Source organism: Enhydra lutris, unplaced genomic scaffold (genome assembly GCF_002288905.1).
Source record: "Enhydra lutris kenyoni isolate GAN:26980312 unplaced genomic scaffold, ASM228890v2 scaffoldscaffold25, whole genome shotgun sequence".
NCBI lineage: Eukaryota > Metazoa > Chordata > Mammalia > Carnivora > Mustelidae > Enhydra > Enhydra lutris.
In genome coordinates, this window is record NW_019154109.1 from 9868798 (window position 1) to 9894559 (window position 25762).

Below are 25762 nucleotides of genomic sequence, written 5' to 3' on the forward strand. Positions count from 1 at the left end.
AGATGCTTCTGTAAGTAGGGTTTATGCGGGACTAAACATATGAATAGTATTAAAAGTTTGTAAAAGAAGCAATTAGATTCCCTGAATCCCTCCAGAAATCCATTGCTGATCCCTTTCCCCATCCTGGGAATAGGTTTACTGTTGGCAGAATTTGATCCAGGGATACCTTTCACTCAGAATCAGTAGGTGCAACTGAGCCAAAGATTAGAGTAAGCTGCTCCACTGAAAATGAGGTGATTGTCTCAAATGACTCAGAAACCTAATAACAAGGTCCACACCTCCACTGGCACAAGATTAGAGGAATTTTCCCTGGGGAAATGGTCCATCACAAGAAAGAATGCTCTGTGTGTGTGTGTGTATGTGTGTATAATATATATAATATATACATATATCGTGTGTGCATAAATAGATAAAGTCTGGAGTTCCCTAGTGTAGTATCACAGATTGATCACCCTACAGTAAGGTCTGTGTGAAAATAAGATTCCCACATTCATTGAAGTCCCAAATAGCTTTTGAGTGTTTAATTTCTACATATGTTCAGGTAACAGAGATCAGTGAACATATAAAGAAATTCCTGACAAAGAAAAGAAAGAATGGATGAACAAACATAAGAAGTATAGAGAAAAGGGGGAGCTCAGAGGAAGAAACAAACAAAACTGTACAATTTTGGGAGAAGAAATAGATTTTAAAATATATAACAAACTTCCTCAGGATAATATGAGTTGAGGAGAGTGTACATATATAAAACAAGAACAGTAAGAACAAAATAATTGAAGACAAAACAATAAACATTTAATGAACCAAAAAGAGCTCCTGAAAATTAAAAATAGGGTAACACATGAAAAATTGTATAAAAGGTTTAGGAGAAAAGCAAGAGAGGTGAGGAAACAAGGCAAAGTACTATCCCCAAGATTGGAGAGACTGACACACAAATATGAAGAATAGTAATTTACCACAGCAAATACTCATGAGTGGAAATCATCCTGGGAATCAGTATAGTGGCAGGAAAATCCAAACTGTAATTGATGAATTACTGAAGGTTCAGTGCAGACAACTTTGAGACTTAAAAAACCCCTGGGAAATGTAGTCATGGGGAAGGGATAACATAATTTTGTGAGATTTACTTAATGGGACTTTTACCTGGTTCTCACAGTAAAAATGAGAGAAAAATGCCTTTGGGATTTCAGCAAGGGGAAAGGAAAAGGAATCATTTTGAAATACACCAGAGCATCCTGTTCCTCTTAACAGGCCTTACCCCCAGGAAAACTAATTAACCAGTTTAACCTGCTGGAAACCTAATTATCAGAGCCTACCCAATCTGGGCAAGGGTAACTCAATTCCAGACCACTCTGGCCATTCTTTTTCAACTAAGGGGGCTGGGACACTGAAAAAACATTTGTGAAGGTCACAGTCCAGAGGTATTGGCTCACTAAAAGACTGACACCAAATCATGGACTATAGAACAATTTCCCTTATCCCATGGCTCACTCAAATGTGTCTAAGATCTACTTATTGCAGTTCCTTTAACTTTGTATATTATGACTGGCTATCAAGAAAAAATTACAAGGTATACCAAAAGGGAAAAAAAAATCCAATTTGTAGAGACAGCAAGTATCAGAACAGACATAGCAAGGATGTTGAACTTATCAGACCAATCATTTAAAATAACTGATTAATATGCTAAGGGCTCTCATGGACAAAAGAGACAGCATGTTTCAACAGATGGGTAGTATAAACAGAGAGATAGGAACCTTAAGAAAGAACCAAAAATAAATGCTAGAGGTTTAAAAACAAAAACATAACAGCAATGAAGAATGTCTCTTATGGACTTATCAGTAGGCTGGACATGGCTAAGGAAATAATCTTTGAACTTGAGGATAACTCAACAGAAACCTACAAAAAAAAAAAAAAAACTAAAAAGCAAAGTGAACAAAGATTGAAAAACAGCAACAAAAACCCATAACCAGAATGGAATATCCAAGGCCCCTAGGACAACAGCAGAAGGTATAACATAAGTGTAATGGGAATATTAGAAGAAGAAAGAAAGAAAGGAATAGAAGAAATACTGGAAAGCATAATAACTGAGGATTTCCCCAAATTGATAACAGACACCAAACCACAGATCCAAGAAACTCAGAGAACACCAAGCAGAAAAGGTGTCAAAATATATTTTTTATATATGTGTGTGTATATATATATAAAATCAAAAATAATCCCCTGAAAGAAGCCGGTGGGGGGACACCCTAACTACAGAGGAGCAAAGATAAGAATTTCATCTGACTTATCTTCAGAAACCATGCAAGGAAAAAGAGAATGTAGTAAAATACTTAAAATGATGGGAAATAATACAGAAGGGAAGTCAATGTCAGAATTTAGGGCACCTGAACAGAGGGACAAGGAGAAAGGCCTGGGTCCTGGTAACTGAATGGAGTTTTAGGTTTGGACAGATGGCAAATAAGAAAAACCAATATCCATGAGTGGCACTAAGTATATGGTATTTCTGCTCTTTTGACAAAGACTGAAGAGTCTCTCAACTGTTTTGTGTTTATGTGTTGAGGGCTTATAGAAGTGTCTACAGTCCTTAGAGAAACAGACTTTCAGGACTTGATTATGAAATGGATGATAGACTATTCCTAGTGTGCTCAACTCTGGACCACCAGTAGGCTACTGTTCATCTCTTTTTAAAATCATTTTTACATATGTGGGAACAATGATCCAATTAAAGATTTATTAGGAAAAAAATAGGAATCCAGAAAAATGTTGCACTATGCTAAATAGCTATGTGTTAGTACTGAGGACACCATATTGCTTGATAATGAACATACTCCCATTTTAGCTGTGGTCTTAGGATGGGCCCGTCATAGTTGCTGCTGCAAACAATTCTACATTGTTTCCTACAGAGTAGTGGGTTCAACAACTTATAGTCCACCTGCCCCTCTGACCCCAGTGTTTGGTTTAAATCCTATCAGGAGAGTTGAAGTTCTGCTCTTTGATTCCCCAAAGGTTAATAAATACATCATTTTGGAAAAAAAAAATCTAGGTAGTTTTGTTTTGATTCTATCTTTTTGTACATATAAGGGCTTGGCCCAGAGAAGCTATTTTAGTTGCCTCTCCCCAAGTAGGTTGTTCATTCTGGGAGGTGGGTGAAGAAGAGAATAAGTCCTCCTTTTTGATAATCCAGTCTTGCTACAGTCGAATCATTTCACCTTCATTAAACCTTTCTTGTATCTTCACTTAGAGGAAAATGAACTCTAGAATTTTACACTTATACAGTCAGGTCAGTATCACTGTTACTTATACTTGCATTGAGGAGCGAAAGTAAGTGAGTGTCTTGGGAGGGCCAGAATGTCTGGAATCATAATGTGTTCTACGTGATGGAATTACGCTCCACTTGGCTAAGAGGATATCTGGTCTCTCTAATTTTAATCAAGCTCACTCATGTTAGACAATTGAATCACTTAGGAAAATTTTAAGAGATTCTCAGGAAATTCCTTCTCTATCCTGCAAGGGATAGCAATCAGTCACTCCTGCAACAGGGGTTGAGAAGTAGTGTTGAAACTATTGGATATTGGGAAGAAACATGTAGATTTATATTTTACAGATACAGTTACAGAACAAAGTAAAAAGTTCTACTTTGGTAAAGGTCAATTTCATTGAACCTTCCTTGGAGAAATTTTTTTGTTGTTGTTAAATAAATAAGATTAGGCAATTTTTTTTCTTTCCTTAATTTAATTCCAAAGATATTTATGTGAAGTTAATTAGTGAAATGTTTATGATTTCTTAAGAAGTAACTTAGAGTAATTTTTTAAAGATTTTATTTATTTATTTGATAGAGAAAGAGAGAGTGAAAGAGAGCGTGAGCAGGGAGGAGAGGGAGAACAGGGCCCCTGTAAGCAGAAAGCCCAATGTGGGGCTTGACTCCAGGACCCCAAGATCATGACTTGAGCCAAAACAGACGCTTTACTGATTGAACCCCCCAGGTGCCCCTGGACTAATTTTTTTTCATGTTTATTCTAAAATGAACCTTTCCAATAATTGTTTTTAATAGTTTAGATTTACCTTGCAATATTTTCCTGCTATGTCTATGCACATCTGAGTTAGGATTATCTGTTGTGTGGTGACAACACATTTTTTAACTCTATAGAACTGAGATTTTGATATTGGTCATGCTTTCAAAGAAATTTTTCTAAACGTGATTCAAAATCATTTTGATGTGATGGCCCGACAAACACATAAAAAAATACTCAACGTCAGGACTCATCAGGGAAATGCAAATCAAAACCACAATGAGATCACACCTTACAACTGTCAGAATGGCTAAAATTAAAAAGACAAGAAACAATAAGAATTGGCAAGGGTGTGGAGAAAAGGAAATCCTTGTGCATTGTTTGTGGGAATGTAAACTGGTGCAGTCACTGTGGAAAACAGTTTGGAGGGTCCCCCAAGAATTAAAAATAGAAATACCATATGATCCAGTAATTACACTACTAAGTATTTACCCAAAGAAAACGGAAACACTAATTCAAAAAGATATATGCATCCCTATGTTTCCTATAGCAGTATTTGCAATGGCCAAGTTATGGAAGCAACTTCCATATTCATTGATAGACAAATGTATAAGGAAGATAGACAAATGTATAAGGAAATGTACACACACACACACAAACACACACACACACACACACACACGATGGAATATTATGCAGGCATAAAAAAGGGATGAGATCACGCCATTTGTAACAACATAGATAGACCCAGAGGATACTATGCTAAGTGAAATAAGACAGAGAAAGACAACTATCATGTGAATTCACTCATTCATAGAACCCAAAAACAAATGAATAAACAAACAAAAAGCAGAATTATACCTATAAATACAGAGAACAAACTGATGGTTGCCAGAGGGGTGGAGAGTTGGGGGTTGGACAAAACAGATGAGGGGAGTGGAATGTATAGGCTTCCAGATATGCAGTAAGTAAGTCTATAGGCTTCCAGTTATGCAATAAGTCATGGGAATAAGAGGCACAACGTGGAGACTCTATCAATGACATTGTAATAGTGATATATGGTGACAGATGGTATCTACACTTGCACTGAGCTTAGCATAAGGTATAAGATGTTGAATCACTATGTTATGCACCTGAAACTAATGTAGCATTGTGTGTCATCTATACTCAAAAAATTTTTTTAAATCATTCTATTATGAAAATGTTCTTTTATACTATTTTCTTTGCTACAGTTACACCTTTGAAAAATGTTGCACACTATTTCTGATAGATACACATGCATTTATTATTGCTGAATAAATTGCTAAAATTGCTAAATATTGTTAGAATTGAATGAATGAATTCTATTGCTTTATTTTTTTAATTTTTAATTTTTTAAAAAAGATTTTATTTATTTTATTGAGAGGGAGTATGCACAATTTGGGGGAAGAGCAAGGACCTGCTACCTTGTGGGGCTTGATTCCAGGACCCTGAGTTCACAACCTGAGCTGAATGAAGGCAGATGTTTAACCAGCTGAGCCACCCAGGCACCCCATCTTCTGTTGTTTTAATAATATTTTTTAAACCAGGCTGAATACTACCAACTCTAGTATTAGTGTGTGTATATTCTAACTGGGAGAGGCAGAGTTGTGACTATCAAAATGAAAAATTAATAAATACTTCAAAACATTCTTTTTCGGAATTAATAATATTTCATACAAATAAATATATTCCTATATAAAGTTTTATATTCTTTATTCAAATATTATAGGGTAACCATGAACCTGAAAGTAGTATAGCAACATCCTTAGTAAATTTTTCTGAATTACAAAAAAATATTTTTAAAAAATCGTTAAGTGTAGTTTCATTAAAGTCAAAAATCCTTTTTGATGATCCTAGATCAACTTTAATTTAAAAGAATGAATGAAGCTCACGGGTGCCAACTGGCTCAATCAGTGGAGCATGTGACTCTTGATCTCAGTGTTGTGGGTTCGAGCCCCACATTAGATACAGAGATTACTAAAAAAATAAAATCTTAAAAAAAAGGAATAAAGCACATGATATCTGCATTTTAAAGAAAATGCCCATTTTTTTCTTAAGATGATAATATTTATTTATTTATTTATTTTTATTTTAAAGATAACAGACTCTCAAACATGTATTTTTCTACATAACTTGTGAAAAATGATAACATTTTAAAAAACATAATATTGTAATGCTAATTTTCTATAAAAATCTTGCACGTTTATATGGAACTGGAGCTCTAGTCCATGTTGATACTCTTGTTATACATATTTTAGCTCATTGTTTTTGAGTCTACTTAATAAAGCAAACAAGCAGAAAGGAACCAGCAAATTTGACATTTCATGAGTAGCTTTCATGTGGTCAGGCATTTGTGCACATTATGTCATTTCATGCTCACTGCAATTGTTTTATAGATGAGAGAACCAAGGCTCAGAGCTGTTAATTAGATTTCCCAGAGCGGCCGAGTCTGGGCTCTATTAGGTCAGGTCAACTTTAACACTCTTTTCTTTGTACCAAACTGCTTCCCATGTGATAATAGCTTACTGTTCGAACGGGTCACACATTTGTACATAATAGTGGCTCCACAGTTTGAAATTTTAATCAGTAAAAAAAAAAAATTACGTGTGTGTGTGTGTAGGATTTGAAGCATCAGTTGTCTGTTCTATTTCCCATTTTTAGTCTGTTTCCTAAAAGAAGATACTTCCTTTAAATCCATTAAAGTGCTGATACTTTATTTTTTTAATATTTTTAAGATTTAAAAAAAAAATTTTTTTTAAGATTTTATTTATTTACTTGACAGACAGAGATCACAGGTAGGCAGAGAGGCAGCCAGAGAGAGAGGAAGGGAAGCAGGCTCCCCGCTGAGCAGAGAGCCCGATGTGGGGCTCCATCCCAGGATCCTGGGATCATGACCCGAGCCAAAGGCAGAGGCTTTAACCCACTGAGCCACCCAGGCACCCCGATATTGTATTTTTTATCTTTGCTTTGTAAGAATATGGCAATTGTTTCCTTCTTTCCTTCAGCTTTCATTCCCAATTTTCCATGATCCAATTTTGGGCTGTGATACTTCTATTTTTGCCTTTCAAGAATGATATCATTTACCTTTTTGTTTTGTGATCAAAACTAAGTTTTCTGCCATCGTTTAATGATTAAATCTAAATGTTGGATGCAATAAACGTTTAGAAACATTTTAGAATTTTGTGACTATGTACACAATGTTCACTGAAGACCCAGTGATCACTTTGATTACATATTTCCTCTTTTGTATTATTTCCTGCCATACCCTAAATTTTAAAAATCTGCTGTATATTATAGGTATTTGTTACCATTTATTATTTTTTATTTATTTATTTTCCATTGCTGTTTATTGCAGATTTGTTATCTGCACTTGCTATCTTATCAGAAATTAATTTGTTATTTAGATTTTCATGTAAGGTTTACATATCTCAGTCTACTTAGGATCAAATTTACATGGACCCAATTGACATAATTATTTGTAGGCTCTTTAGACATGAGCATAGCATTTTACCCAAGGAAAAAAATTTCTGTAGGGTAACACTGTCATCATTTTTAACCATTCATTCATTGAATAAATATTTATTGAGTGGTGTATCATCCAGGCATTGGTGTACCGACTGAAGGTATGTTTATGAACATAGCAGTGAAAAAAATATCTGTTCTCATGAAGCTGGCCTGCTAGTAGAAATGACCATTAATATATAATTAAATAAATGCATAGAATGTTAGCTGGTGATGAATATTAAGGAGAGGACACTGGGGAAGAAGCATATGAAATGTTAGAGAAGGTTGACCTTTTAGATTGAACCATTAATTTATAAAAATTTGAAAGCTTAATGTAAAATATAATCATAAAGCTCATTAATTATTAGACAGGAACACATAAAGCAACACTGTCTTACTTATTTCATTAGACTACTTTTATGGTACCTATTACTTCAAGCTGCTTGTATTCTTATAGGTATTAAAATTCTTCCTCCCCTTTAGGTCTAGCCTCTTAAAAAAACCAACATTCACTATTTTTAAACTTATGATGTCCTTAGATCCATTATTCCAATTTATACTCGCTCCATATCTCTGAAGCTCCTTCAAGAACACCAAATGTCCCCTAATAGAGAACATTTTGTATTGTTGTCTTACTTACTTGTTTTCCCTATTTTGTTCCGTGATCATTGGTGCCTTTTTTCCCTTCACACACATTCCCTTCTCCACTTGCCTTTTCATTCTCAATCTTTATAGAATTCTTTCTTAATATTTAAGCCATTATTTCTCAATTTCTTTTAAAAGAAATGCTCTAAGAAGTATTTTGTGTTAATTAAGGGATCAATGCATCAAGAAGACATAACACTCCTCAAAGTGTGCACAAAGTTGCTGTGAAACCTCAAAGTACACAAAGAACAAAATGGCAGAATTGGAAGGAGGTGTGAAAATCTGCAATTGTTAGAAATTTCAATATTGCTTTCTAAATTACTAACAGAACAAGTAGAAAATCAGTAGGGTTATAAACAAAACAAAACTTGAGCTCATTTTTACCAGCTAGATCTCATTGACACATAGAACAATACATTCAACAACTGTAGAATACACATTTTTTGCAAGTGCCTAAAAAACATTCACAGAGAAAGATCATATGCTGGACAATAGGAGAAGTGTCAAAAAAAGTTAAAAGAATGAAAATGTACAGAGTGTGTTCTCTAATCATAGAAATCAACAATAAAATGTTAGCAGGATAATACCCAAATATTTGAAAATTAGCACATTTCTAAATACGCCATGAGTTAAATGCAAATTAAGGGGAGGATTAGAATTATTTTCATTGAATTGTGATGAAAATGCACATGTCAAAATTTAGGGGACGCAGGTGAAGTAATGCCTAAAAAGAGATTTATAGCTTTAAATTCTTGGATTAGAAATGAAAGTTTAAAATTAAGTAGCAAAGTGGAAGTAGAAGCAGCAAAGACATACTTTAGAAGTGGTGTCTGGGGACGCCTGGGTGGCTCAGTGGGTTGAGCCTCTGCCTTTGGCTCAGGTAGTGATCTTGGGGTCCTGGGATTGAGTTCTGCATCGGGCTCTCTGCTCGGTGGGGAGCCTGCTTCCCCTCTTTCTCTCTGCCTGCCTTTCTGCCTACTTGTGATCTCTCTCTCTGTCAAATAAATAAAAATCTTAAAAAAACTTTAATAAAAATCTTAAAAAAAACTTAAATAAAAATCTTAAAAAAAAAAAAGAAGAAGAACAACAAGAAGAAGCAGTTTCTGTAAATGGAGCAGAGAAATGCCACAGTACCTGAGGGTAATTTCTGGTGAAGGAAATCTTTCTCTCTTTTTTCTTTTTTTTCTTTCTTCTTTTTAGTGAGAAAAATTTTAGCAAGTCTGTGTACTAAAGGAGATGATCCATCAGAGAGGGTAAAATGAATGATCCAGGAAAGTGAAAAATTCAAAGAGTAAAGTCACAGGATGCACAAGAGAGAATATGATCTAGCAGACAGGCAGAAGGTTTCCTTTTGCTAAGTGTGTAAAATACTCATTTTTAACGAGAGGCACGTATGCAGTCTTGTGTGATGGAGAGCGCTATGGAAATTTTCTTATTATTTCTATTTTCTCGTAGTAGTTGAGATCATCATAGAGGTTTCAGGAACTGTATAAGATAGTTTTCTAGAGCAGCAGGAAAGTGAATGGCCTGGAGAAATGTGGAGTTTGCTGAGCAATGTTCATCTCTCATGTGATATTATGGACTCTCAATTTGAAGTAAGGCCTCTTTAGCATGCATGTGTGTTTGTGCCAACCGTCTGTTATTTGTAGTAGAAAGAGGGTTGGGTTGTAGTTTTGCCTGTAGAGTAAGCCTGATTGAGAGAGACAAGCAAAATGACTGTTTACACAAGGGTCTGCTTATTTGGTGAAACATTTGATGCAGGCTGGTATGCAGGGAAATGAGAATGAGGGTATTGAGGTAAGAGAACGAGAGTGTAGACAGATTGAAGTTGCTGAGGATGTCAGGCATTCTTTGGAATCACAGTCCTAGATAGTGAGCTGGAAAGTTAAGAGGTGGTTGAATGGACAGAAGGAAGGACGTCTTCTATTGTGATATGTTTTAAAAGGTTCAGACACTTTCCAATATCTTTTTCCTCAGTCTCATTGGGTATGCTCAAAAAGATTTCTTCAAAGTTAAGTCTCCACTGAGTCATTATAATGTATGCAGCATAATAGATTTACCCTCTGGATGGATTTTCTTTGCAATGGTAAAAGAATTTAATTTTCTGAGCTGAACTGGGCATATGGATTTTTACATAAATGGCCTACTTCTAGAAAAAAAAAACCTGTAGTGTTTGCTTTGCTCTTTTAGCTTTCTTGGCACAACTGATTTTTTAACTTCTTGCCTCTTGGGACTGAAAAAGAAAAGAAATACATTATAACACCTCTTATTTATTAGTCATCACTAAATATCAATTACAGGCTAGAGGTCATTTATATATATTTATACATAGTAATATGTGATGTATTTTTCATAGCAACCCTGCAAGGAAGTTATTACTAGCTCCAATTTGTAGGCTAATAAAACAGTACTCTGGTTTGCTATTTTGAATACTAGCTCAAAAACCTAGTATTTACAATTTATTCTGTCTGTGTCAAGGAAAAATTGCACCAGACTTTGCTAAACAGGTGAGAAAAATTTTATTTAGGACTGTTGCAATGAAGGAGAAAGATTGAACTCAACTCCTGTAAACAAAGGCTGGAGGATTTTTAAGTTCTGGACTGAAAGAGGTGGAAAAGTACTGAATGAAGTAGGGAGACTGGTCCATGTGATTATGCCAACATTTACTAATTGTCTCTTATGGAAGTTAGGGTCCTATCTTCCCATGGAGACTGGGAGGTAGGGGCTCTAGCTCCTTTATTTACATTTCAGAACGATGGCCCTCTAGTTCTTGAGAGACATTTCTGGGTTGTAAAACTGGTGAGAATCTGGGAGAAGATTTAATTCTCAAAGGGGCAGAAAAAAGGATTTTAATTGGACTTTTTCTAAAGTAAATGTTCAAAGAAAAGGATTTTCAGGGGTCTATATTCAGGAAGAAACCTGACAGAAAATCAAGCTGTCAGGAAATCAAATTGAGGGAAACTTTAAAGTCTTCTTGGTCATCTGACTCCAAATTCTTTTTTAAGTTGTAATTTTTAGAAAAAAAAATTATTTTATACTATGCTGTTATCTTTCCTCTTAAATGTCAAAGATGTTCATTTTTTTTCCTGATAATTACATGCATTTTTGAACATATGGAATCTTAGAGTGGAAGCCAAACAATCATCAAGTACGCAGACAGCGTATTCCCTATGTGACCCTTTTAGACAGCATGAGGAAAGAGCTGAAATAAAATGTTTGGAATTGTAGAGGAAGAAAAATAATATTCCTCTACATTCTAGGTTCTGTGGGTGTTCTCCCCTCCTCTTCAGTAATAAAAGAGTAACAAAAGAAAATCAGTCAGAAATTTTATATGTATACCTCATGTATATATGGGAGATACCCAGGAAAGCAGCAAAACTTCCCCAATGGTTCAAGCCATCACCTTAAATACAATCCTCAGCTAAGGACAAAAGAAAGATGCTGGGAGTGGGGAGACTAGTTCTGAGGGGTTATCAAGATAATACAGTTAGGTTTTATGCAGATTTAAATCTGGTGCCTTCTCGACTGATAAAGAGCTGTGGTCTAGAGTCATCCTTCTCTTCTTGGTACAGAAAGAGTCACCCTTACAAATGGAATTTTCTTCATGAATGTAGATTAAAAGGGTAGATTTTACTTTGGTTTAAGAGCTTCTCCCTTAGGTTACTTTTTATCAAAAACAATCAGACCAAAATAGTCTTTATGCTACAAAAAGCATATTCTGCTACCCTTCACAATTTAAGCTTTTTAAAAAGAATATTGTTTTGTCTTAAGCAGATCCATTTTGAGCATTGCAACAGCTTGACAGATAATCATTCCTATTATTTCATTATGCAATACAGTGTACCATAAATTCTTTAGAAAGGTTTCCCAAGTCTTTTTTTTTTTTTAAGATTTTTATTTATTCATTTGACAGACAGAGATCACAAGTAAGAGAGGCAGGCAGAGAGAGGAGGAAGCAGGCTCCCTGCTGAGCAGAGAGCCCAATGTGGGGCTCGATCCCAGGACCCTGAGATCATGGCCTGAGCCGAAGGCAGAGGATTTAACCCACTGAGCCACCCAGGTGCCCCTCCAAAGTCTTTTGCTTGGTTAATAATCTGTTCTCAAAAGCACCTTCCTTTCCAATTCATAAAATCACAGAATTTCAAGCTGTGAATTTTAAACTTGCTAAGACACCCCTACTAGTATAACTCATTTTTTAATCTGTACAGCAATATCTTTTGGTAAATTCCTGACAGATGATTGTCACTGAACTTCAGTTACATGCTTTCAAGATAAACTAACCTCTTCATGAATCACTTTATTATTCACTTGGCACTTGTCAATGAGCTTTGTGAGATTTTAAGATACTATGGTCACGACTTTGTTAAAAGAAGAAATCAGGGAAGACCCAAGAGAGTTATGATCTGGAATTAGATTTGGTGTTGACTGTGATTCCTGAAGAATCTGGGAGAGGACATAAGTATGCAAAATATGTTATTTAAGGGATGTAAGGCTCCCTGCAAATTATTGGACCTTAGGCCAACAAGCACTAAGAAAAAATACAGGATTTCAGTTTTAAGGAGCAGAGCACAAAATAGGTTTTGGTTCTTGACAAGCAAAGGCAGAAAGCAGACGTATTATTTAACTGGCAATAAAATTGACTTGCTACACAATGCCAAAATTAGTGGTAAGAAGATTCCAGGAATATGTCATATCTGGAATTTCAGACAGGCAATCAGGTTTTTGTCATGATGTATCTATAAGGAGTAGTACAGTTTCAGCTGTAAGAATGGGAATTGAAAGTAGGATTACAGTTCCTGAGAGATCATTGGAAAGAGCAGGAAATGCAATCTTAAAACTGAAATCCAAGATAATGTTTTGGTCTCAGATATAATGTCAGTTCCTTTCTGTTTCAACTTGGCAGAAAGAGGAAATTATACTAGCAACCCTATGAGTGGTTTTTTTTTTTTTTTAAGATTTTATTTACTTATTTAAGAGAGAGACAGAAATAGTGAAAGAGAGCATGAGCAAGGAGGAGGAGAGAGAAGCAGGCTCCCCAGCTGAGCAGGGAGCCCAGTGTAGGGCTCAATCTCAGGACCTAGGGATTATGACCTGAGCCAAAGGCAGATGCTTACCTGACTGAGCTACCTGGGTGCCCCAAGTTTGTTTGGTTATTTGTTTTTTTTTTTTTTTTAATTTTAAAAATTTATTTATTTGAGAGAGAGAGACAACATGAGCGGGGGAGGGAGAGAGAGAGAATCTCAAGCAAACTCCATGCTGAGCATGGAGCATGAAACAGAACGGGATCCCAGGACCCAGAGATAGTGGCCTGAGTTGAAGTCAAGAGTTGGTTGCTCAACTGAATGAGCCACCCAGGTGCCCCAATATTTTAATATTTTTATATTTATTTGGGTTTTTGGTTATATACTTCATTTTTAAGTATTTAATTTAAGAAAATCCTAAATTATTTTGCACTTCATAATAAATATATATCAAATTAGAAACCTGATTCTCCAAAGACATCAATTACAGTTCATTACAAATGAACCATGTAGTTTCCTTAATTCAGTCATGAAGTCAACTGAATTAATTATAGAGGACATTTATTATAGATTCTATGTATCAGAATTCAATTTTTTATCCTAGTACATATATATCTAGGTATATATGCAATATATAGATAGATAGATACACAATCTAATCTTATAATCTATCAATTTATCTATTAGACCCAGACAATGTAATTGTGAACAAAATAGACCCTCACACTCAAGGTGCTTTTGAGTCTAAAGTAAAGCTTTTAGAGGAAGTTCTGGGAATAATTTATTCTCTGGGCAATGATTATATTAGGCAGCAGTTGTTTATAAAACAATGCATTTGAATTGTGTTTCAGAAAGATTTGTTTTCCAGTTGGCTGCAAGATTTTTTACTCATATAAATGCTGTACCGATGTTGTTTAGCTGCCTATAAATTGGGATCAAATTTATTTACATATGTTAAGTTTCAGAATTCAGCTTATTTGACCCTAAAAATGTGTTCAGTAGATAAGTTAGCAAAATATACTCAAAATATAAAAAATGTATCATTTTTAAGTGTTACAGATATATTTAATAAACTAAAAACTGATTTGAAAGTGACCTTCAGTCAGACTAATGTCTTAACCATTTTCTGAGTCATAGACTATATTTGAGAATCTAATGAAAATTACAAGTTCTCATGAAGAAGGAGGAAACAATTCATGTATAAAATTTCATCTAAAATCTCTGGTTTCTTTTATGGGTCATTTGGAGTTCAGGAAAGATCCTTGTCATGGGTAAAGTGATATATTTTAGATCCTTAGAGCGCCAATAAATGAATAATTTTTAGCTATTTCAAGTTATAAAAGTTGACTTTTATAAGATTATTTTAGCCAATTAATTTTTAGATTAACCAACTTTAGATGAAATATTCTGCTTTCACAGTAGCAATAAACACGATGACTCAATATATTACCTTCCTTTATTATTTAGACTGCTTATTCCAAAGTTGTCATGGTGGATACTTTTACTTTTTGGTTACAATTAAGTTTGGAGTATCTTATTTCAGGTTGAATTTTGTCAACAAGGAAAAAAAAAGATCAATATCATTCTCTGTTGTAGAAGAATGAATTAAAAATCTCATTTCTGTGCTGGTTTTATTATGTGTGTTAGCAAATACTTATTTTCTATGCAACATTTATGCCATTGTACACTTCCCTTGTTTCCTTTTTCCTTACTTAATGCTCCACTCACAGGATCATAGTTTCTTATTGGTAGGGCACAATGCATGAATAAAACAAGGAAGATTTATGGGCTTTTAGGATCAGTGCTTCATCCAACTATCCACTGACTTGACAGATTTACTAAGTACTTTCTCTATGCCTGATGCTTCTTTACCTTATCTCATTTAATGTTCACAATATCCCTATGAAGTCAATATGGTCTTTCCTGCTTATCTTTGAAAAGCAAATGAAAGCTTGGTATTAGAGATACACTTTGGATGAATGAAGTATAAAACATGGCCCTTGTTTTCTTAGAACTTAAATTTAGTGGGGATCCACATTAAAAAAAAGGTGGGTTAACACTATGATGGGCAAACACAGAATGCAATGGGAGCAGCTGGCGTGGACTTTAGTTGGAAGAAGAGGGTCTGCTAGAATAAATGACAGAAGTTCTGTTTCCTGTCAGAAGTTCTGGAGGCTCAACAGTGGAGGATGCACTGGAATAATGAGTGCCAAGGCTGGGAGAAGTAGTTTGGGGACAGTTAATAAAGGGTCTTGTAAGCCTTGCTAAGAAGTTTGGACTTGATGCTAAGAGTAAAGAAAGTCACTGCAGGGTTGTCAGTAGCCAAATAACCAAACAGATTGTCATTTGAAAGGGCAGTAAATCTGATAAAAACACAGAATTAGTAAAAAATATAAAACTTGAAATGGACTGATATGGAGGCTGTTGCCTTCACTCCAAGTCTGAAGAGACAACTGTTCGGAGTCAGGTTGGAGAGAAGTAGATATATTAGAGCAATACTAGAAGGTGTCATCAACAAGACTTGAGGACTGATTGAATGCAGGGGTATGAGGGGTGGAGGAGTTCAGGATTTGGTGCTGGTAAAAATCCATCTCCAGGAAAGGAAGCATTATCAGCAGGAAGATGAGTTCAATTTGGGGTAAGAAAGCCAAAGGACAATCAGTGTCACAGATGCCTAGGGAGAAAATTTTAGGGGGCCAGCGGTCTACATGTCACATGGTGCCAAAGGTCAGTTGAAATGAGAAAAGCAAGCTGCTTACATCAACTTTACAAACGTAATTGAACATTTTGTCCTGAGAATCAGATTTGTTTAGTAACTTAATCTCATGCAGTTTGTAAATTCTACAGCGAAATTAGAGCCCCAAAATGGTGACTCTAAAGTTCACACTTTGCATGCTTACTTTTTTTTTTAAAAACACTATTTTTTTTTTTTTTAGCAGTTTTGGGTTTACAGAAGAATTGAGCAAAAAAAAAAGAGAATTTCCACCATCCCTTCTCCCCAATTTCCACTGTTATTAGCATCTGACATTAGTTTAGTATAATTGTGACAATTAGCAAATATTTATACATTATTAATTAAAGTCCATAGTTTACATTAGGGTTTACTCTTCACTTTGTGCATTTTATGGGTTTTGACCAATGTATAATGAAATTTGTCCATCATTACAATATCCTACAGAATACTTTCACTGCTTAAAAATCCTCTGTACTCCATCTATCCATTATAACTTCTTACACTTTCCCCCATGACAAGCCCCTTAACAACCACTGATCTTTTTATGCTTTCTAAGGTATTCAGCCCCCCCTTTTTTTTTTTAAGATTTTATTCATTTATTTGAGAGATGTAGACTGTCTTCCAAAGCTGCTGAATGATTTTGCATCCCCACCAGCAGTGAATGACACTTTCTACTGTCCCACATCCTCATTAGTATTTGGGTCATCAGTATTTGGGATTTTAGTCATTCTAATAATTGTGTGGTGGTATTTCATTGTCATTTTAGTTTGCAATTCTCTGTTGACATATGGTGTTAATCATCTTTTCATATGCTTATCTGTCACCTGTGTATCTTCTTTGGTGAGGTGTCTGTTTAGATCTTTTGTTTATTTTCAAATTGAAGGGGTTTTTTTCCCCCTTATTATCACTTCTTTTATCAGTAACATTATTTTATTTTATTTGTTTATTTTTAAAGATTTTATTTATTTATTTGAGACAGAGTGAGAGATAGAGACAGAGAGAGAGAGAGGTAGGGGCAGAGGGAGAGGGAGAAGCAGACTTCCCAATGAACAGGGAACCCTATGTGGGGCTTGATCCCAGGACCCCAAGATCATGACCTTTGATGGAAGGCAGATGCTTAACCAACTGAGCCACCCAGGTACCCCATTTTATTTTTTTAAAAGATTTTATTTATTTATTTGAGAAAGAGCAGGGGGAGGGGCAGAGCGAGAGGAAGAGAGAGAATCTCAAGCAGACTCCACAATGAGTGTGAAACCTGACTCAGGACTTGATCCCACAACCCTGAGATCATGACCTGAGCTGAAATCAAGAGTTGGATGCTTAACTGACCCAGCCATCCAGTTGCCCTCTCTCCTAAATTGCTTATGGTTGGATCTTAGTTTTGTTTTTCTAATTTTCTTTATATTTTAATATGTTCAGTTCATTAACATTTAGTACCATCATTTATATAATTGGATGTAGGTCTAACTAAATTGTTTCCTGTGTCTCCCTACAAATTCATGTTCCTCTGTTTTCTCTTTTTTACTTTTTTTATTATTTGATTTTTTTGAGCAATTCAAGTTTAATATGCCTATTGGCTTTTTAGAAGTTATCTTTTGAAATTTTTTTAGTGACTACTCTAGGGACTACACTACACAGGCTTAACTCTTCACAGTCTGCTTCATGTTAATATTGCACAATTTACTTATTTTTTACAATTGCAGAATTTATTGAAGTTAGAAACTTTGTACTTATTATTTTTTATAAATATCAAATTTATAAAATATCAAATTCTTCAAGATGATACTATAAATTTTTCTTTGTAAAGGTATATATATTTTAAAGAAAAAAATGTATCTTTGTTCTCTCAGATATTACTCATTTCTGATATTCTCTTTTGATATCTGAAGTTCTAACTTTGCCTCTGGTATCATATCCCTTCAGCATAAGGACATTTCTTATAATTTTTTTTAATTTAATTTTTTTTTCAGCATAACAGTATTCCTTGTTTTTGCACCACACCCAGTGCTCCATGCAATCCGTGCCCTCTCCAATACCCACCACCTGGTTCTCCCAACCTCCCACCCCCCGCTGCTTCAAACCCCTCAGATTGTTTTTCAGAGTCCATAGTCTCTCATGGTTCACCTCCCCTTCCAATTTCCCCCAACTCCCTTTTCCCCTCTAATGCCCCTTGTCCTCCATGCTATTTGTTAGGCTCCACAAATAAGTGAAACCATATGATAATTGACTCTCTCTGCTTGACTTATTTCACTCAGCATAATACTCCATAGTGTATATGGACCACATCTTCCTTATCCATTCATCCATTGAAGGTCATCTTAGTTCTTTCCACAGTTTGGCAACCGTGGCCATTGCTGCTATACACATCGGGGTACAGATGGCCCTTCTTTTCACTACATCTGTATCTTTGGGGTAAATACCCAGTAGTGCAATTGCAGGGTCATAGGGAAGCTCTATTTTTAATTTCTTGAGGAATCTCCACACTGTTCTCCAAAGTGGCTGCACCAACTTGCATTCCCACCAACAGTGTAAGACTATAATTTTCTTATAGTATGATTCTGATGACAACACGTTTTTTTTAGCAATAATTGAAAAAGTCCTTAATTTCATCTCTTTGAAGGATTTTTCTCTATGAAATGATGACTTAATAGTTTTTTCCCCCTCTTCGTTCTGGAGTTTAGGATATTGTTTCACTGTCCCCTGGCTTCCATGGTTTCTGATGAGAATTCTTGGCCATACAACTGTTTTTCTTTGGCTGCTTTCAAGATATTATCTTTACCATTGGTTTTCAATAATTAGACTACAGAGTGCTTGGGTGTGGTAAATTTTTTTTGTTTGTTTATGTGGTTTGGGATTCTCTGAGCTCCTTGAATATGGAAAATTATGCCTTTAACGTAATTGGTAAGTTTCCAGCCACTATTTCTTCAAATCATTTTCTGTTCTATTTTCTCTTTTGTGTTCTTCCTGGAAATCCAATTACATTATATAAGACATTTTTACATTGTTGCACAAGTCCCTGAACTCTGTTCCTTTTCCATCCCTCTTGTCTTTGTTTTTCAAATTCAATAAATTCTGTTGATCTATGGTCAAGTTCACTGACTCTCCTATGTCATCCCCATTCTACTTCACAGACCATCCAGTGAATATGTTTTGCTGATATTTGAGCTTTTTGTTTAATTATAAAAATATTTCCAATTCCTTTACTAAGTTTTTTTCTATTTATTATGACCATATTTGCTTTACCTCAGTGATGATACTTTTATTCACTTTTTTAAAGCCCTAGTCTGATAATTCAAACATTTAGACCATCTAAAGGCTAATGTTTATTGGACTTAGTTTGTCTTTTTTCCCCATGAAATTAACAAATAGGTCACATTTTTCTGGCACTTCATATACTGAATAATTTTGCAATGTATTCTGGTTATTATATTATGTTGTGAAGCCTGGGTATTTCCTATATTTCTCCAAAGAGTGTTGACATTCTTATTTCGGCAGGCAGTTAATTTAGTTCACTTGAATGCAAACTCTATCACCCTAGTAGTTGGCAGTGATTCAAATCTCCCTTGAGATTGCTCTTATTCTGTCTCATGCATGCGTGGTTTAGAGGTTTGCTGATGTCATATAAATTTATACACAGAATTTGTGACTTCTCTTCTCCGCCCCTCCCTTTTCTGGGATTTCCTACTCATCCAGAATAATGTTTAACCAAATACCTGGGCACCTCATGGCCCAGCCAAGTTGACACATAAAATTAACTATCTCAGTCTATCAGGTTCATCGCCATGATTTGAGAGTTTCCCTGCAAGACACACATTGTCCACTTATCTAGTTAAGGAATTCTGAGTACACTTCATCAACTTTCAAACCAACCACTGACAGCAGCTTCTTTCTGCATTTCTGTAAATAATCTCTCATATCTACTTGTATTTTTACTTATCCTTTTCTTTCCCTAACATTGTCAAATAGAACTTTCTGTGATGATGCAGATGCTTAAATCTGCAGTGTTCCATATAGTTTTGAATTAGCCACAGACAGCTTTGAGCACTGGAAATGTGGCTCATCTGATAGGGAAACGGAATTCTTAACTTTAGTTAATTTAAATTTAGACAGCCCCGTGTGGCTAATGACTACTATATGGACAGCGTACCCTTGAACATGATTTTGTTTCCTTTTTCAAAATATATTCGCTAACTGACACATTTCTCAGATAATTTGCTTTGATAGCAAATTAAATAATAATTAGCTAATATTATTATATATTAATAATATTAATATTATTATAATAGCTTTGATAGCTAATTAAATAATAATTTATGGGGTCACAATTTGTGTAACATTAATGGTAAGCATGTTTTTTATTCCTTTTCTCAGTCTTAGAAGGTTTTTTAAAACTTTTTTTTTGTATCTGAAAGTTACTGATCTCTTCCAACACACACACACACACACACACACACACACACACACACACACCCATAGAGTCAAAAATCCTTTTACTTTTACTGCTATACAAAAATAAATAAATAAATAAAATGGTGTTTTTTTACATGCATGGTCACTGTAGTCATTCTCCTTTTGCCAAGCTTCCTAAGCATGTTAAAATTGTTATAAATCTGCATTTTTTTTCCATGGAAACTGTTAACAGACTATTAGTTGTACTGTATTTCTGAAGCCTCTGCCCCTCAATTATTTCTAAGAAAATTACTTTTAAGCTTGTCAAGAAATTTTCCTCTTAATCTCTGCTAATTTTCTAAGTGCTGGTAATTCACACTGATTAGATTAGGTATTGTTACTCTTCTTTACAGAAATAATAAGAATCTTTAAAAATAAGTTGCAATTCATTATTTTGTATGTTTAATTTTAAACTGTGGATGTGACCATTTAACACACCAATTGGAGATTTTTACTTTATATATTACAAATTTTTCAATTTATTTCATGATCTTTTGATATTTATCATTTCAGGACCACCAAACAATTTTGAGAGCATGGGCTGTAAAAGATTTTGCTCCAAATTGTCCTTTGTATGTCCAGATATTAAAGCCTGAAAATAAATTCCATATCAAATTTGCTGGTAAGTTTAGTCTCAACTGAGATACTTTGAATTTCCTCCAACTGTGATAGTAAGAGTTATGTCTCTGAAATTAGTGGCAACTTAATATATATATTCCTGATTGTATAGAATAGAAGGATTTCTTTTTGTCATCTACTGGTTATGAGAGAATTTATTTACTTTAAAAATGTCCAGGTAATGTTTTGGGAGTGAAAATTTTTTTCTTTTTTTATAATTTGGTGATTTAATCAATTGAATTTACTGGACACCTTGGTAAGAATATAAATAGATTAGCACTTACAGTTTTATCCATAATCTAAACACAGGTCTTGAATGTTGCAGCCATTAATTTATACTATGGTTACACATAAATAGGTAGTGCTTTGTTATAAATAGTATCTACCTCTCTTTGTTATGGATAGGTGGTGCTTTGTTATAGATTACTTAATACATTTGTAAGCTTACCATGCATTAGAGTAAAATTAAAATATATTGTAATGTTAAAATATATTCAGGTGTATTAAAATGTATTTATTTGGAGATAATAAATTTATTTGAAGATTTATTTGGAGATAATATAGATTTTGAAAACATTTCAAGGAAAACATACATGTGAGTTTTTTAAAGTCATTTCATATGATTTTATTTCATATACTTTAAACTGTCGTTTCATATACTTTAAGCTGTTAAGAAATTGAACAGTAAGGGACGCCTGGGTGGCTCAGTTGGTTGGACGACTGCCTCCGGCTCAGGTCATGATCTCGGAGTCCTGGGATCGAGTCCCGCATCGGGCTCCTAGCTCCATGGGGAGTCTGCTTCTCCCTCTGACCTTCTCCTCGCTCATGCTCTCTCTCACTGTCTCTCTCTCGAATAAATAAATAAAATCTTAAAAAAAAAAAAAAAAGAAATTGAACAGTAAGATCATACTTTATTTTTTTCTTAAATGTTTCCATAGGAACTAATTTTGATCCAGGAAGTAGTTTATATACATTGAAAAAATTGACATCCTTGTTTTTTTTTTAAAATTTCACCTTAATAATTTAAAGCTGCAAACATCATTAAAATGCAAATCATTTTAACTATGTGTTAACAAAGGTATTTCTTCATCTGTGTTTATATATCTTAAAATGCTTACCTATTCGTATGTGATATTTAAACGAAAAATTATGAACACTAAGAAATTTCTAAATATCAAGAAAACCATGAAATTTTTGCAATTTAGTTTGCTGTTTTTTATCTTTTACTCTTGATTTTAATGACATCAGTTTACTAAAAATGTATGGCAAACAAAGCAATGACTCTTAACTGTGGCTGCATTTTAGTATCTGTTTGAAAGTTTGTTTTAAGTACAAATACTGATTTAAATGATTTGTGATGATGGTGCTATGATTTTGTTTTGTTTTTAAAAAAAACCTGTTCCCTAAACTGAAAGTAAAAATAAGAGCACCTCCTTTGTAAATGGCTTTGTGAAATTTATTGGAAAATGCATGTAAATTCTACATCTACTACCTGTTACATATGTAATTAGCTTTCAAGAAATGCCAATTGTTTATCTAAAAGACTTTTGCAACTAAGCTGCCTTCTTTTTATTATTATTTAGTAAAAGGAATTTTTTTTTTAAAGATTTGTATTTATTTATTTAACAGAGAGTGAGATCACAATTAGGCAGAGAGGCAGGCAGAGAGAGAGGGGAAGTGGGCTCCCCGCCGAGCAGAGAGCCCGATGCGGGGCTTGATCCCAGGACCCCAAGATCATGACCTGAGCTGAAGGCAGAGGCTTAACCCCCTGAGCCACCCAGGCACCCCAAAAAGGAATATTATTGTAAAATTTTTATCATGCCTGATAATGACTTAATATGAAGTTATTTTAAGGAAGGCAGCAATGACATAAGTCCTAAAACTGTGAATTTAAATTTGAGTGTCACCACTTAAGATTTAGATAGCCAAATTAGTATTCTGAACCCTATTTTTCTCTTCTGTTAATTTATGTTATTGTATGTATGAGGTCTCTATTTCATTGGTTAAGATTATCAGTAAGGAAATAATATCTGAAACATATTAGGTGCTCAATAAATGGATATCAGATGTGGATCCTAAAACAATATGTAGTTTGGGAAGACAATTTATAATTTTGAATGTGTTATAACTAAGATTCAGAATAGACTTTAGTTCTTTCCCCTTCTTCACAAGCACTAGATAGGTTTACAACAGATAGATCAAATTCACGGGAATATTCCACCTTTACAAATAAATAATTACAAAGACTATTTACATTAATTCTCTTTCATATTCTTCTTATCTTGCCATTATTTTGATAAGTCCATTGAAATGAATGTGATAATTAAAAGTTCTATCCTGATAGTTTGTCACAATATTTCTTATTTATGACACCTGCTGAAATTCCTTTTAATGACATCTGTCTTCTTTTAGGTTGAGATTACAACATCTCAGAAGAACTGTTTTTTTTTATATTATAAAAAGTAAAAGCATTCTACTTTCATTAAAATGTCATAAAACAGTTTGGAGTGATCTATGAGACTCTTAAACCAATATAATATATTTCACATCTCAGCCTGAGGTTAAAAGATTACAGACTTTACCTTTCAAAAGACAGTATATCAAGCTGGCACTTAGTTTTTATGGTAGATTGTTAAAATAATGGTCTTCAATGAACCATGTTCCCTGTGTCTGTCCAGTGTAGATGGGATCTTGCAGTTTATTCCATGAAGAGGTGAAATGTAGTCTCTACCCCTTGAATACAGGCTGATCTTGTGACTGTGACCAGAATGTGACAAAAGTTACACTGTATGACTTCAGAGGCTAAGTCTTAAAAATCTATGCTTCTGTTTTCCCTTCACTGGAAAACTACCTAGAGAACTGCATGTAAGGAATCCCAATTCAGGGGTGCCTGGGTGGCTCAGTCAGTTAAGCATCTGCCTTTGGTTCAGGTCATGATCTCCGTGTCCTGGCATTGAGGCATAGGTTGGGCTTCCTGCTCAGTAAGGAGTCTGCTTCTCTCTCTCTCTCTTTCCCTCTCTCTCTTTGCCCTTCCCCGCTGTTGGTTCAATCCCTCAAATAAATGAGTAAAATCATAAGGAAAAAAAAAAAAAAAGAATCCCAGCTTAGCCTCCCTAAGGATGAAAATCACATAGGAAGTGACACTTATCCATCTCAGGCTCCCCACCTCTCTAGCTCCCAACTTACCCACAGTCAACCCAGAGAGTCATGCTGACCTACAGAATTTTGAGAAATAAAAGTATTGGTTGCTCAAAGTTAATGAGTTTTGTTTGTAGTTATCTACTACTTGGCAATAGATATCTAATATCATTTGTAACAAAATAATAATTGCTTTGATCTTAAACCAATATTCATTTGATAATATTCACAATATTTTTGTCTTTGCGTTCTCATGAGTGTTAAATAGTACAATTCCAATTATACAGGATATAAAATGAGATCATTTTATTTCTGTGCCTCATCATACATGCTAAATTGTGGAACTACTACCATGACTATAATTTATATTTTTTTTAAAAATAAATCCATGGTTTTAAAAGATGAAAAGAAGAAACCTCAAAATTTGAGTTATGAGTATATAAAATATTAAAAAGTAAAAATAATATAGTGATCTGGCAGCTACTACTTTATGCACATCTATCAGTCATATCATATATGGATCCTTTTCTTCTGGACAAAATGACTATACTCATTAAACTGTTGAGTTGTTGCAATATTATTTGAATGAATTATTATATTATTGATTACAATTAAAATAATCTTCTACACTTTGATGAGAGTTATAGGAAAGATGTCTATATGGGCATGATTTTAGCAGCAGAAAAGATGTGTTCTTAACCTTTTTTACTGAGAGAGAAAAGTAAAAATAGTAAGTCTGGAGATAGAAAATATCTTCGGTAGAATAATGGCTATGATACAGAATTTGTGAATATAAACCACTACAAGTCTTAATGAGATTCAATAACATAAAAATATGCTTCATAGATAATTTTATTATTTTAATCACCACAGATTTCCTAAGAAGAAAATAAACTCAAACTGGCTCATAGAAAAATTTACTTTCAGCGATTTTCCTTTTTATGATAAATTTGTCAAAGTAAAGAGTTCGATAGTGCAAATCCTGGAATGAGACTATCCTCAGTCAAATTTCAATTTCTACTGTATAGTAACTACATGACCTTGGGCTTCTTAATTTCTCTCAGCTTGAGATCTTTGATATATAAAGTGTGGATAATAAGAGAAACTATCTCATAGGGTTATTATAATTAAAAAAATACTCAAAAGAACATCAGCCACCAGTAATTGGTACCTATCAAATTGATGATTTTCATGAATCTTGAGTATCTATTTCTCATCTTCCTAACAAATCTATATTAGCTTTATTTCCAGGAAAAATGATTGAGCATTTCTCATGATGTCTTACAGCTTATTATAGACATTCAAAAAGCACGTAGTTCTCAGTTTGCACATATCTTCCAGAGAGTAGAAAAAGAAACATCTTTTCCCAACTCATTTTATGAGGCTGACCTAGTCATGATACAAAACTTATTGAGGATAACATGAGAAATGATTAGAAACCAATTTAATTGATTAACATAGTTGAAAAATTATCTAAAATACATTGGCAAAATTATCAAAGTAATGTAGTTTAAAAAATAATATATCATCACCAAATTGAAGTTATTCCAGAAATAGATCATCATGTCAAAGGAAAAATAAAATTTAATGGATACAAAAAAAGCTTTTGAGAGAGAATTTAGTAT

At 34.3% G+C, this 25762-nt stretch overlaps 1 protein-coding gene across 3 annotated transcripts in view; it reads left to right on the forward strand.

Moving 5' to 3' along the window:
• The window catches only part of LOC111151086 (potassium sodium-activated channel subfamily T member 2), a 349819-nt gene that overhangs the window by 175021 nt on the left and 149036 nt on the right, over nt 1-25762 (forward strand). For all 3 annotated transcript variants that reach the window (XM_022508845.1, XM_022508846.1, XM_022508847.1), the window contains exon 13: nt 20895-21003. In XM_022508845.1, coding sequence (XP_022364553.1) covers nt 20895-21003 — 109 coding nt within the window. The remainder of the gene's footprint in view (nt 1-20894; nt 21004-25762) is intronic.